The sequence below is a fragment of the Myotis myotis genome, unplaced genomic scaffold (assembly GCF_014108235.1).
Source record: "Myotis myotis isolate mMyoMyo1 unplaced genomic scaffold, mMyoMyo1.p scaffold_m19_p_10, whole genome shotgun sequence".
Classification (NCBI taxonomy): Eukaryota; Metazoa; Chordata; class Mammalia; order Chiroptera; family Vespertilionidae; genus Myotis; species Myotis myotis.
The window spans coordinates 45,621,907-45,636,289 of record NW_023416314.1 but is presented as its reverse complement, the minus strand read 5'-3'; the positions used below and the strand labels follow the sequence as shown (position 1 = coordinate 45,636,289).

General features: G+C 55.2%; 1 protein-coding gene across 2 annotated transcripts in view; it reads left to right on the top strand.

The window, feature by feature from the left end:
• The window catches only part of LMO1 (LIM domain only 1), a 36,337-nt gene extending 22,162 nt beyond the window's left edge, over window positions 1–14,175 (top strand). For both annotated transcript variants that reach the window (XM_036325286.1, XM_036325285.1), the window contains 3 exons: window positions 9,439–9,652; window positions 12,160–12,285; window positions 13,859–14,175. In XM_036325286.1, coding sequence (XP_036181179.1) covers window positions 9,439–9,652; window positions 12,160–12,285; window positions 13,859–13,964 — 446 coding nt within the window. In that variant the 3' untranslated portion in view covers window positions 13,965–14,175. The remainder of the gene's footprint in view (window positions 1–9,438; window positions 9,653–12,159; window positions 12,286–13,858) is intronic.
• The last annotated feature ends 208 nt before the right edge of the window (window positions 14,176–14,383 follow it).

Genomic DNA, 14,383 nt, shown 5'->3' with positions numbered 1-14,383 from the left:
AATTAATGAGAATAAAGCACCTGGCACACAGTAGGTATTTAATACAGGGTATTATCATGTGATTGAACGGGACTACAGTGGCTGCAGATGTTTGGAGACATCTATACTCTTCCCTACTGTGGTGGACTGTGGAGACCAGGAGGGACTGGGTGCTTTAGAGAAGGCAAGCATTGCCAGACAGCCTTTATTTATTTACTAGATGCCCGTTGTACGAAATTCGTGCACTCGGAGGGGGGTCCTTCAGCCCGGCCTGTGCCCTCTCTCAGTCCAGGAGCCCTCAGGGGATGTCCACTCAGGGGTAGTGGGCCTAAGCCATCAGTGGGACATCCTTAGTGCTGCCATGGAGGCAGGAGAGGCTCCCGCCACTGCTGCTGCTCTCACCAGCCATGAGACCGGCTTCTGGCTGAGCGGCGCTCCCCCTGTGGGAGCACACTGACCACCAGGGGGCAGCTCCTGAGTTGAGCGTCTTCCCCCTGGTGGTCAGTGCGCATCATAGCAACTGGTCATTCTGCCGTTTGGTCTATTTGCATATTAGCCTTTTATTATACAGGATTTTTACTGATTTCAGAGAGGAAGGGAGAGGGAGAGATAGAAACATCAATGATGAGAGAGAATCATTGATCAGCTGCCTCCTGTACACCCCACACCAGGGATTGAGCTTGCAATTCAGGCATGTGCCCTGACCAGGAGTTGAACTGTGACTATCTGGTTCATAGATCGACGCTCAACCACTGAGCCGCAGCTGCAGGGCTGGACTGCTTTTAAATGTCTTACCTGAGCCAGCCCCTCTCCAGGACCTCTTCCTTCCCATTTCCTCATTGACACACAAGCCCCTGGCTGTTGGTTGAGGGTTCCCCCCACTATTGTGGCTCTGGGTCTGGAGCCCCCAGCTTTCCCCTCACAGCTGGACCCTCCCCCATGTGCCATCTCAAGGCTTCTTCATCACTGTCAAGGCTGCAAAGCAAACATCTTGGGTCTGCCTCTACACAGCCCTTCTGCTCCCTGCCCAGCCCCTGTCCCTTCTATGTCCTTAGTTTCTGGTCCATGCCTCCCTTTGACCTTGCCCAGATGCCCTTTTAAGATCCGACAGCAACCATAGCTTCTAAAGGACCAGCAGATGAGCAGAAACAACCTGTGACCCACCAGAGCATGGGCCATAGTTCCCCCTGGTCTCAGCCCAGGCCCTGCTCTACACATGCCCTCACCCTCAGCCCAGGATCATCCGGCCTGCAGCTGTACAGGGGCACCCAGATGCTGCTCCAGGGAGCCTTCCTCACCCAGGCTGGCCAGGGAGGCTGTGGGCGTGTGCTGGGTGAGAACCTGAGCTCTGGACTCTGGGGCGCTGGGGCTCCCATCCCTGCCCTGTACCCTTCCAGCCGTGTGGCCTGGGGAAGGGCCTGGACTCCCTGGGCCTCTGTTTCCTCACCTGTCGGAGGGGGATAATCATTGAGTACCTGGGAGTTAAAATGAGGATTCAGTGAGAGGACAGATGCAGCAAGTGCTGGCGAAAGGTGGGCTTCCTGAAGAGGCATACAAAGTCCTGACTGAGGGGGCTCCATCTTACTCGTAGTTCTTTTTTTAAAAAAAATGAGATGTGAAATATATGCAGTAAATTGCACGAGTCTCAAATGTTCATTCCAGTGAGTGTTTACATATGTATACATCATTTTAACACCACCCAGATCAAGACAGAGGGCATTCCCAGCACCTCCGCGGGCTTCCCCGCACCCCCTGCCAGGCGATTGCACACCTGTTATTCTGACGTCTATCACAGATCGTTTTGCCTGTTGGGAATTACATATAAATAGAATTATATGGTATGTGCCTTGTTGTGTCTGACTTCGTTCATTCAGCATTATGATTCATCCATATTGCTGTATGTATCAGTGATCTGTCCCTTTTTGCTGCTGTGGACCCTTTTATTGTATGAATATACCATAATTCATTATCCATTTTACTGTCGGTGGGCATTTGTGGTGTTTTCATTTGGGAGTTATTATGAAGTAAATGGCTGTGAACATCCTTGTATATATCTCCTTTGGTGGACATAAGGTCTCCTTTCTGTTGGGCATATGGCCAGGAATAGAATTGTTGGGTCATGAGATACACATACGTTTTCTTAGCTGATTTTGTAAAGCTAAGCTCTGTTCTACGTACTTCATGTCTATTAATCTAATTTAATACTCAAAGTAATCCTTCAGAGTAGGCTGTCCTCGTTTAGCAGGTGAGTAAACTGAGGCAGAACTAGGAAGTGGTGGAATTCAAGCTGAGGCCATTGTCTGCATGGCCCCCAGTCTTAGCCTTTACGACTCTCACACTCCCTTTAGGGGCAGTCCCAGCACGAGAGGGGCCAGTTCCTCCACTGAGCTGACCGCAACCCGTGAGCCAAGCCTCAGCCTCCCTCACTGGCCCCAGCGGCAGTTGGAGGCCACAGGACCCTGCTTCTCTCCCTCACTAACCCAGGAAGCACGCTGCCTGCGCATGGGGCCGCAGAGGGCGGTGAGGAGCGTGCCCTAGGCGGCTGTCGCCGTGCATTTCAACAGTTGTTCTCATTGGCTTTTGATTCCAAATGAGTAGGAAATGCTATTAGTTCAGGCCTCGCCTGCCGTGTGGCAAGGCCCTGGGATAGGAGTGCAGTGAGACGAGAAATTGTGGAGATAAAACTGGTGTGAAATGGAGGCCTTCTCACAAGGCTGGATGTGTCCGTGCGAAATGAAGTGACTTCTGAGAAAACGAGATTTAAAGAGATTCTGCAGAATTAGATTACACTTTCAAATTTCCTTATTAAACGGCATTGATGCCAAGGAGGGGCTGAGGTTGGCTCCATTTCTGATTCTACACTGCAGTTCCAGGCCCAGGTGTGGGCCCAGGTGGGTACAAGCACCTTGCAGGTGGTAGGGACCAAGATCCCTGAAGGCCATAGACACCTCACCACCACCACCACCACACACACACAGCAGCTGAAGTGGGTGTGATGATGGTGGGACTTCCTGGATAGCTTCCACCCTCCACATAAGTCCATGTGGGTGGAACCTGGGGGCTCGCACTCTTCCTTTCCCCGGGAAAGTGGTTTTGAGAACAGATCACTAAGCCTTTTGTTCAAATCAGAGCTTGATTTTGAGCGACGTCCCACTCTTTGGAAATGTAGTTTTTCAAAGGCAATAAAAATCCATGTGACTGCTTGTGCATATGTGTGCATATGTTTACACATGCACATCCAGGCATGTGTGCCCTTGGGTGCATGCCTATGTATTTTCATGCAACTTACTGAGCAGCTACTATAGTTGGCACTGCGCTGGGCACTAGAGTAAAATTGTTGTGGGGAGAATACATAGACACAGTCCCGCCTCTTGTGGACCTAATGCATGTGTGTCATTCCATGTACCTGTATTTGTGTATGGCTGTGTATACTGGCATGTGTGTCCTGCGCCTGTGTACCACCCAGGTTTCCTAATCTCTGCAGTGCCTCCCGCCTGGGTCGGTAGCCCCTCAGAGGTTAACCACACACATGCTGGCAGCAGAGCAGGTGAGTCCAATGCTGGGGCCCCAAATACAGACTGCCAGGGTTCAAATCCCCGCTCTGTCCCTGACTAACTGTGTCACCCATGACACGTCATAGCCTTTCTCGCGCCCCCGTTTCCCTGCTGTTAAATGAGAAGAATGATGGTACCTACCTCATAAGGCAGTTGTGAGCCAAGTGCCCAGAAGTTGAGCACTAACTGTTCCATTGGCGTTGTCTCCCCACAGACCTCTCTTAGCCCCGGGAAAGCCCCACCCAGGCTCCCTGCCTGCCCCAGAGGAGGGGAGGGCGCCCATGGTGAGAAAGGGAAGCCCAGAACTGGACTGGGCAGCTGTGTTGTGCTGTGTGGGCACAGGTTGGCACTGGGACTGAGGTACAAGGGGAGATTATGAGAAATACCAAGGTCACACGTGCCTGTGCCCCCAGGGCTTGCTCCAGAGCAGCCAGAGGGACCTGCCCCGAACTGCCACCCTCTGAGCTGCCACAGCAAGCCCTTCCCACTCACAGGACACGGGACAGCCTAACAGAGGGTTTGACTTCCTTCTGCACACGTTGTCAGTGACCACTGGGCGTCCTCTGGGTCATGCTGGACTCTAGTCAGTACCTGTGTGACTCTTACCACAGTGGCACATTCATACCAGTTTAGTCTCCTCAAAATAAGTGCCCATCACTATTTGGGGGATCTGAGACAGAGCTGTGACTGACGTCATCATGGGCCGAATGGGGTGGGGTGACCCTCAGCAGAGCTAACTTCCGACTCCCAGGTCCAGTTAGTCCTGAACACATATTAACTCCTTTATTCCTCGTGGTAACGCTGTGAGATGAGTACTATCTTCACGCTCATTTTATAACAAAGAAAACTGAGGCACAGAGGAGTGAAAGTCACACAGTCAAAGATGTCAGATAAACCCACGTTGAAAGATATTCCATAAAAACCTAGTCTGTATTCCAAAAATGTCTGTGTCTGGAAGCACAAAGGCTTAGGAATTCTTCCAGAGCTAAGTAGACTCAACTTGACAACTGAAGGCAATGCATGATTAAGAATTTTATTGCCATAAAAGACATTATTTGGAATCACTGGTGAAATCGGAATGAGATCTATAGATTAGATAGCAGTATTATGTCCATGATAATGTCCTGGTTTTGATAACCGTACTATGCTCTTGAGGGAGAATGCCCTTGCTTTTAGGAAATAACACCAAAGTATTAAAGGGCATAGGGGCTTCATCTCTAAAACAACTCAAATGAGTCAGGAAAAATATTATAGATAGGTAGGTAGATAGATAGTAAATATGGTAAGATGTTCGTATTTAGGGGATCTGGGTGAAGGATATACAGGAGTTCTTTCTATTCTTGCAACTTTTCTGAAAGCTTGCGATTATATCAAGAGAAAAAGTTATAGAGAAAAGGAACCGAGTGGCAGAGGGGGAAGGCGGTCGGCCTGGAGTGCATGTTGGTTCCCGTTCGTCCCCTCTGAACGCCGGGCTCTGTGCTGTGGCTTCCCGTGCGCAACCTCATTCTACCCTCGCCACAGTCTGTGTGGAGACCATTGCCCCCGTGTCACAGATGCAAGTCGGGAATGTGACGGGATTTGCTCCAGGCCCTCCAGCTGCTGAGGACACGTCCCAGACTGGAAAGTGGGCTCCGAGTTCAAGGCCTGTGCTCTTTGCCTCAACCCCTCTGTTGCCTCCGCCCTTTGGGGCAGAGTGGGGTGGGCAGGCAAGGCCTTTCTTCCTGGAGCAGTGGCAGTGTGAGGGCCCTGGACAGAAGCAAACAAGATCCACTTGCAGGATGGAGGGGGTGCTCTTCCAGGGTTCTGCGGGGAGCAGATCAACAGTGTCCCGCAGGACATGCTGGGCTGTGGAAGGGGCCGCACATGCCAGGTGGAGCTGCCAGTGGTGGCCACAATGAGTGCAGGCAGGGGAGCCACAGGGCAGGCCCGGGGTGACCTGGGGCTGGGTGGGGTGGGCATTCTGGGTAGGAGGACAGGCCTTTGAGGAGCTCACTAGGAAGGGGCAGGAGTGCTCCACAGCCAGGTTCTGCCTCCATTCCGAGCTGGAGGCATTGGTGGGATCAGGAGCCAACGGGCTTGGCAGTTTGGAGAAGTCCACTTGCCGGATCTCAAAGGCAGCTGGCCTGGGATTGGTGAGCAGGATGGCTGCAGACTTGGGCCTGGTTGGCAGGCCACCTGGGGAGTCCATGCGAAGAGGAGGGCTGCTCTTCTGGTTGGAGGGAAGGGGGGGCGGGGGAGCTGAATGACCTCTGGCAGTCCCTCCAATCACCTGGACTGTCTGGCTTTTTCCCAGATTAAAGAGCTGAGGGTAAGTGTCTGGCAGCTCGATGAGTCAGACTGGGAGGCTGCCTCCTTCACCCCATCAGCCCGCCCAGGGTGGAGACAGGGTACGGGTTTGGCCAATCTCCCCGCAGATGTCCCCTCCACACCCTGAGGTCTGAGGGGAGCACGGGGGCTGAGTGAACTGGTTTGTTTGGCCAGGTCCCTTGCGTGTGTCTGAGCGTGTGTGGGCGTGTGCGGCAGGCGCACACATCACCCATTGTAAAAGATCAGTGTTTTCATGGGTGAGTAGTAATTACTGGGTAATGCTTTAAAACCTTTCCTGAAGGAGCGCAAACCTGTTTTTTTCTAAAGTCAGGAGTACATTAAAAGGATTACCATGTAGATTTGATTTTTAGATAACACTAAAATGGATCCCAAATGGACTTCAGCTAAGGGATGCTATCTCCTTAATGGAAAGTGCATGGCCCGAGGCTCAGCTCCCAGAGCCAGGCAGGGGAGGGAGGGGGGAGAGGTGTCTGCAGGGCCGGCTGACAGGCTGGGTGGGGGCTGGGGAGGCAGGGTGCCCAGGGAGAGCCTGGACCCTCTAGGGAGCAGGGACCCATTGGTAACTCCTCAGAGCCTCCTTACCTTTACAGGAGTTTTTTCAAGTCTTGCGGACTAACCCAGGGAGAGAAAGCACAGCGTGGGTGCTCCATAAAGAAGGGAGGGACCAGTCAGATTTCTCCCAGGACCTCAGCCTTTCCAGGCAGAGAAAGTTCAAGGCCCCCAGATGTTCTGAGACCTCCACCACCCGGCTGGCCCTGGTGTTCTGTCTCAGTGCACTTCTGGCAGAAACCACACGGCTTCTTAAGACTTCAGGCCCAAGAAGCAGAGTTCAGCACCCTAGAGCAGGGTGCCCAAGCCTTACCAAGAACCTGCCGTGTGCCAGGCCCAGCCTGGGCACAGGTAGGAGGTGGGGGACCTGGGCAAGCTTGTTTCTCCTGGCCTCCCTGGGTCCGCTAGGTACCAGCCTACTCTGGTGATGGAATTGCCAGCTAGTGCGATAGTTTATAGCCCTGTGGCTCAGTGGCCAGGCATTCTGCCCAGGATCCAAGCCAGAGGGAGATGGAGAGGGCAGATGCTCCTAGTGCTGAGATCCCCCATCATTTTGGGGTATAACTTAGTGGGCCAGGTGCATCGCGGGAGATGGGTGGATATACCAGGCCTCACCCACTCCTACCCCTTGCCAGTGAGAGCACAGCTGAAGAGCTCTGGCTACTGGGGAGGGGTCAGGGAAGCAAGGGGAGATCGGCCTCAGCGTCTATCCTAGAGGCCTGGCCTGAGATTTTCCAAGTTGGTGGCTATGCTGGCTGGGTGCTCCCTCTACAAGCCCTGGAGAGAAATCATCCCACCAGAAACCCCCCAAACCTTCCCACATCTTAACCCCTCCCCCACTCGGCCACACCTGGTTCCTCCCTGTATGTGGGCCAGGTCTTGAAAGAAGCCCTTCCCGCCCGCCTTAGTTCTCAGGGGTGCCTGGTCCCCAGCTGGCCTCCAGGGCTCCTCAGAGCTGTGACCGGGCTGAACCCTCTCAGAAGAGACGCAGGCAGGCCGGGGACAGAGTTGTCCTGAGCCCCATCACTCTCTCAGACCAATTAACCTTTAGAGCTGCACTGAGGAAATCAGGCAGCGAACTTCCCAGCAACAACAGCCCTGCGAGGACTGGAGGAGGGCGGGCGGAGAGAGCCCACAGCAGCCTGTGACACCGCCTCCCTGCCCTCACCTGGCCTGCTGCCCCTTGGCCCAAGGGCCACCCCCTCTCAGAAAGGAGTCTGAGGAGGCAATGAGGCTGAGAGAGCACGGGAGGAGGGTAGGGCCCCCAGGCGCCAGCTTAACTGGTGCCCTACGCGAGCCCCTGGGGCTGCCTGAGCCTCAGTTTCCTCATCTATAGAAGGAGACCATTTGCTCAGAATCACTCCGAAGGCCCATCAGACCGCCTCCCTGCGGATCTGAGACTGAGGCCCCTTGTGGTTCTCCTCAGAAGCTTGAGGAAGGGTCACACCAAGGAAGCAGCTCAGACAGTGATGGTGAACCTATGACACGCGTGTCAGAGGTGACACACGAACTCTTTTTTTTTTTTTGGTTGATTTTTCTTTGTTAAATGGCATTTAAATATATAAAACAAATATCAAAAATATAAGTCTTTGTTTTACTATGGTTTCAAATACAAAAAAAAAATTTCTATATGTGACACGGCACCAGAGTTAAGTTAGGGTTTTTCAAAATGCTGACACGCCGAGCTCAAAAGGTTCGCCATCACTGAGCTCAGACAATGGACTGGGGGTAGTGAGTGTGTGTGTGTGTGGGGGGGGTGGTGCCAGGTGATAGGATTTGAACCCAAAGTCCTGGAGAATGCAGGGCGAGGATGGGGCCAAGAGCAGAGGGCAGAGGGCAGGAGCTGGTGGGAGAGCCAGGAAGGCAAGAAAGCTGGGGCTGTTCTCTCCAGAGTCAACCCCTCCACCCACCCGAGCCTGGTCAGGGAGGGAACACCCCACTCCCACCACCTTCACGAGTGCTCACAGGCACCTCCACTCCCCCCAGGTGGGAGCTCTGAGACTCCCTGCTCTCCCCACCAAGCCTGGTCTGCACCAACTCAAGCCTCAGGGCTCCACGTGGATGTCCAAGCTCCCGGATGACACCTGACATCTGTCCCCATCTCCTCGGCGGTCCCTCCCTGTGGTCACTCCTTGTGCCCGCGTGCACGGGGTGTGAGTGATGCACACACCTGCCTGCCGTGCATCACCGTCCTCTGGTGAATGCCAGGCTTAGATCCCAGCCCCTCGTACTTGGCCTTTTCTTGTACGTTGAGAAGCTTGGTGGGCCCTGGGAGGGGGCCAGTGGCTCCGAGATGCTTATCCTAGTGGGAAGAGCAGGGATCCAAAGGCTGGGAGCCGCCCCTCCCTCGGGCCAGGGCAGAGAGGAAGTCTGACTAACTGCAAGCATTGCCAAGGAGAGCTTCCTGCACACACCTATGTGAGCTCCAGAGTCCTGCTCCCCCCTGGGACTGTCACAGGGCATCTTATATTCTTGACGCCTCCGTGGCTCTGCATAAATAAGCCAAGAGGCTGTAGCGTGACTTTGGGGGTTAAAACGGATAAACGCACAAGCTGTGTGAGGGAGTCTCGAGATGGCAGGAAGAACTGGGGGTTGTAGTGGACCCCATGCTCTTTATGAGGTTCCATCCTTGGGGCTGCAGGAAGAGCCAATGGGATGGTGGCTGCATGAGGGGGGCTTCGGGCCTCCTGTAGCTCGGGCTGCAGAGGGGGCAGCGGTTGCATGGGGCGGAACAATCAGGGCCAGGCCTCGGGCCATGTGTGTGCCCTGCGGCAGAGCAGATGTGGGCTCCCCAGTGCTGCCTGGAGCTTCCGGACAGACCTTCACAGGGGAGGGGAACAGACTGTGCCATGCAGCCCAAAGGACAGGACCCGAGGCCAGGGAGGAGGTTGCCGGGGAGAAAGCAAGGGCTCCTGGGAACCCCATCCTGGAGGGGCACAGCAGAGAGAAGCAGCGGCTCCCATTCTCAGAGGGCACAGAGCCGCAGGGCCCACCCGTGTCCATCTGTCTCTTGTCTGTCCGTTCGCAGGCGTGCCGATGCTGTCCGTCCAGCCCAAAGGGAAGCAGAAGGGCTGCGCCGGCTGCAACCGCAAGATCAAGGACCGCTACCTGTTGAAGGCTCTGGACAAGTACTGGCACGAGGACTGCCTCAAGTGCGCCTGCTGCGACTGCCGCCTGGGCGAGGTGGGCTCCACCCTCTACACCAAGGCCAACCTCATCCTGTGCCGCCGAGACTATCTGAGGTGGGCCGCCTCCCACCGCCTGGCCCTTCTGCTCAGAGAGCCCCCGGCTGTGGACCCAGCACCCAGAGTGCACAGCCTGAGTGTGTGCTCAGCCCGGACTGTCCTGCCCCTGCCCTGCCCCCCACCTGCCCGTGGAGCCCCCATGGCAGGGCCACGCCTTTAACTCCTGGGACTCAGTGGCCAGCACAGGTTCCGGGCAGGCATCTGTAACCACAGGCACCTGAGCTGAGCTTCCCGTGGGTACCAACCTGTCCCTGCCCTGCCTTTGTCAGGTGCTTCTGACCCCCTGTCCCTGGATCCTGGAGGGGCTGCCTCAGAGGGGCTCCCAGGAGCAGGTGGGAAAGCTCTGAAGGTCCTGGGGCCTCCTTCCCACCTCTCCCCAGGGCCCAGCTTTCCCCACTTTTCCAGAAGGGCCCTGGGATTAGACGCCCGGATGCCTGGGGAGCCTGGCAGACAGCCAGGCCCTGGGAGGACTGCTGATGTCAAAGCTGAAAGACCTGGGTTTGAACTAGCTCTGAGCCTCAGTCTACCCCTCTGTGAAGTGGTGAAAAGGATAACTTCCCGCTTTGCATTCATCTGAGCTCTAACTCCCCCTCCCCGACAGCCTGCATCTTATTCCCTGGGACTGCCTCCCCCAATTAACCCTCCCTTAGGCCGTCTATGACATCAGCAAGGCTGGAAGGAGGCCACAGAGCAGGGCCTTGGCGGAGACCCAGCATCTGCATTTGGCTCTCACACAGGCTCTGGGGTGGTGGTGGGGCCTTATGGGGAAGAAAGGCCCATCTCATTAATTAATAGGTCGGGGCAAGGGATTCTTGGGGCTCCCTCTGCTCAGGTATGGACGTGGTGAGGGGTAGGCATATTAGCGGAGGCTTCCTGCTTCCCCAAAGAACCTAAGATTTACCTGCTTGTACCTTCCCTTTTAACTTCTGCCTTTTGCAGGAGTTTGTTGCTGTTTGTTGGTTTTTTAAGTGATGCAATAAACCAGGACCTGTGACTCAGTGCCTGGCGGGGCTGGAAGAGAGAGGCTGAGGCCGGGAGGAGAGGTGAAGGAAGGGATGCTCCTGGGACTCACCCCCCAAGGACCTGGATACAGTGTCCAACTCTGGAGGTTTAGGACATCACCTGGTTGAGAGGAGATGACAGACCATCCGATGAGTCCACGGAACCTGGAGAGGATGGGCCACAGGGCAGGTTGGGCTTGTCAGAGAGCTGAAGCACCCACAAGCATTCTGGGCCCTGCCAGCTCCTGGAGCCTGGACGTGTTTTCCTGGGTGCTGGCAGAGGCCAAGGAATGACTGTGGGGCCAGGTAGGCCAGTGGGACAGAGTTGGGGTGCAGCTTTCCTTGAGCTTTTCAGCCCCGGAAAAATGGCTCTCCAGAGCCTGCCCCCTCTGCAGCCTTTTGGACTGGTGGCAAGAATGGCCCCTCGTGGCAGGCAGATGCTGTGGCCCAGCCTTTGTCTGCCTTAATCTGAGCCACCACGCAGCTCGGACTGATGAATAATGGAGCCAAGCTCGTCTGCAGACGCCTGAGCTTGAGCTGGACAAATCAGGGATTAGAGGGGCCTCCTGCCTGCCTCTCAGCCCCTTGCCTCACGTGGGGCTTTCTCTGCCAGTGTGCAGGGAAGAAGCTAAGAGAAGCCTGGCTGGCTCAGACCATTGAAACATCCAGTCGGGGATTAGCCTGCGTGGAGGCTGTGAGCTCCCTGTCCCTGGAACTTGGCAGGCAGCAGCTACGAGAAGGGTTGTCTGCCTCAAAGTGGCATTGTGCCACAGGTCCTCAGAGCTTCCTTTTCACGTCTACCCTGTTGTAGGATAGACATTTTTGAACAGGATCATCTAGTCCATCATCCCCTTTTAAAGAGGGATGGACTGAGGTCCAGGGAAAGGGAAAGGGGCTCAGGCAAGTCACATAGTTGAGTTGGTAGCTGAAAAAGACCCCCTCGAAGGGTTGTTGTCAAGGTTAAATGGGTTGATCTTTGTAAAGCCCTTAGGACAGTGCCTGGCACATAGTAAACACTATATAGGTGTTCACTACATGAGTTGCAACTGAGCATTTGCAAAAGTTTTCACAACAAGCCTGTGAGGGTTGTATTTCAGTCCCTATTGTACAGTTGAAATAAATGAGGCTCAGAGAGACTGGGTGTCCTGCCTGAGGACACACAGCCTGTGATTGGCCAGCTACCTCTAATTCCTGGCTTGTGTGAATCTAAAGTCCTGCTCAGGGTCCAGCCCAGTATTCTGGTGACACCAGGGGCTTGAGGGACCCCAGTGGGAACCTGGGAGGAGGCCTTGCCAGCCCAGCCCAGGGATGGGCAGTGTTAGCTGACCCTTGAGCCCCTACACCTCCATCCCTCAGTTGATGTGCCAGTTTCTCTGAAACCTCATCTGTTAGTAAAAGTTCTGGAGACGGGGTTGGGGGGGGCATGGGTGGAGGCAATTGCCCTGCCACCCTCTCCTGAGCTCCCTGGCCGGCTCCTGAGCACCTGCACCCTTCCCTCTGCAGGCTGTTCGGCACCACGGGAAACTGCGCTGCCTGCAGCAAGCTGATCCCAGCCTTCGAGATGGTAATGCGGGCCCGGGACAATGTGTATCACCTCGACTGCTTCGCCTGCCAGCTCTGCAACCAGAGGTGAGTGCTAGACGGGTAGAAAGTCCAACAGACTCACTAGACCCCAGGTGACTCCCGCCAGAACAGACCAGAAGCTGTGGAGGCCTGCATGCAGATGTGGGTCCCATGTGTGCATGTGGCTGCATGTGCACGCTGTGCTGAGTCCTAGTATGTGTGTACGTATGTGTGTTTTATATATGCCTAAGCCCTGAAGTGAAATGTGTGCGTTCCCACACTGTGTGCGCATGCAGTGTGTGTGCATACCCCTCTCTCCTTTCCATCTCTACCTCTGTCCTCTCGGGGTCTTTTCCTGTTTCTTTGTTCTGTCTGTGTGACCGTAGTGGATGGGAGCATGTGTGGGCTTACTGTATATGCACAGTAATATACATTTAAATATACATGTCCATGTGGGCATATGCATGTTTCTAGGCGTCCATAATCAAATGGGGGTATGTGTGTACTCTGTGCGTGATGAGTAGGCATGTGCAGGAAAAGACCCGTTTTAAATGTGGATATACAAGGGTTCTGTACACATGCCCTGTGCCCTTAGTGTGTGCCATGTGCATGTATGTTCTAGTGAGAAGGGGTTCCCAGGCCCAGAGGGCGAAATCTCTACAGGGAACAGCCCCTCCTTGCTGACTCCTCTTCTGTGATTCTGCTTCCCTCCCGGCCTCCTCTCTGGTCTTTTCGCCCCAGCCCTGTGGGAGACCTCAGGGACCTATGGGGCTAGCGCCCTCCTGGCTGGGGGGCTCTGAAGGAGGCCCCTTTCTCAGGAGCCCCTAGACAGGAAGGAGCACGTTCCCAGAGGACTAGGTCCTGAGGGACCTGCAGGGAACACTGGCCTGGCTGGGGCTCTGCCAGACCTACTGCTAGGAGGGCTCGGTGACATTGCAGCGCCACCTGGTGGTTAGACTGGGATCTGCTGGGACCCTGGGGTCCCACTGACAGCTCAGCCACCTTGGGGACATCTTTGAGGGAAGGGCTGAATCCTCCAGGACTTAAGGAAGACTGGATGAAGAGAGGGAAAGGCAGAGCCCTCCTTGGTAGGAGGCAGATGGTGGAACAGGGTCCCCTCCTCCTGAACAGATGCTCCAGGAAACCCACAGGTTCTGTTTAGAGAGGATGCCTTTCACTGACCATCCTCTTAAATTGGGGAAGTTGCAGAGGGGTGGGAAAATTAACCATTTTACCCCTTTTCTTCCCATCTCTACCTCTGACCTCTCTGGGTCTTTTCCTGTTTCTTTGTTCTCCTCTCTCTTTCTCCCTCTCTGGGACAGGGGTAGCTTATTCCCATCCCTTCCCACTCACCCCAGCCCTCCATGGGGGATCTGACTGGAAGGCCTGTGGCCCAGGCTTGTCTGCCTGTCCCACCCCCCAGGCTGCAGGGCGTGGCGGAGGGCCGGGCTAACCCACGGACTTTAGGGTGTGCCCTCTGGAAAGTTCAAGGAGCAAGCCCCCCAGGACCTCATGTCCCATGGTCCACTCCAGCCGAGCTGGGTTCTCTGGGGCCAGAGCCCTCCTGAGTTCTGTCTGGGGGCCCCCGCTGCCCTCTGGGACCCTTCCATGACCTGTCTCTCCTGCTTGGATTTTCCAGATTTTGTGTGGGAGACAAATTCTTCCTGAAGAACAACATGATCTTGTGTCAGATGGACTATGAGGAGGGGCAGCTCAATGGCACCTTTGACTCGCAGGTTCAGTAATGCCCGGCGCCTGGCCTCCGGCCCATCTGTCCGTCTGCCCGCCTGCCCACCGCCCGGCCGGCCAACCGCTCTCCCGCCGATTAGAACTCCTCCGTCCTCCACGGGAAGGACGGCCCTCCCTCCGCCGTTGCCCGTCTGTGTGTGACCCTCCTGGGGCCAGGCTGGGCCTGTACAGTCTGTCTTCTGTATATAAATGGGAACATTTATTTTATGAGAAATGTAATGCGATTTTATTACTGGCGTGGATTAAACTTACGAATGTTTCCGGGGAGGTTACTCTGCATTGATCACATGACTGACACAGACCTGGGCCCCCTCCCTGCTGCTTGACAGTGGGGGTGCTTTTGGGGGTGGAGGGACATGGAGCAGGGCATGGGGTTCTCCAGGTGGGTTTTAGGGGGGAAAGCTGGAGGGAGGGG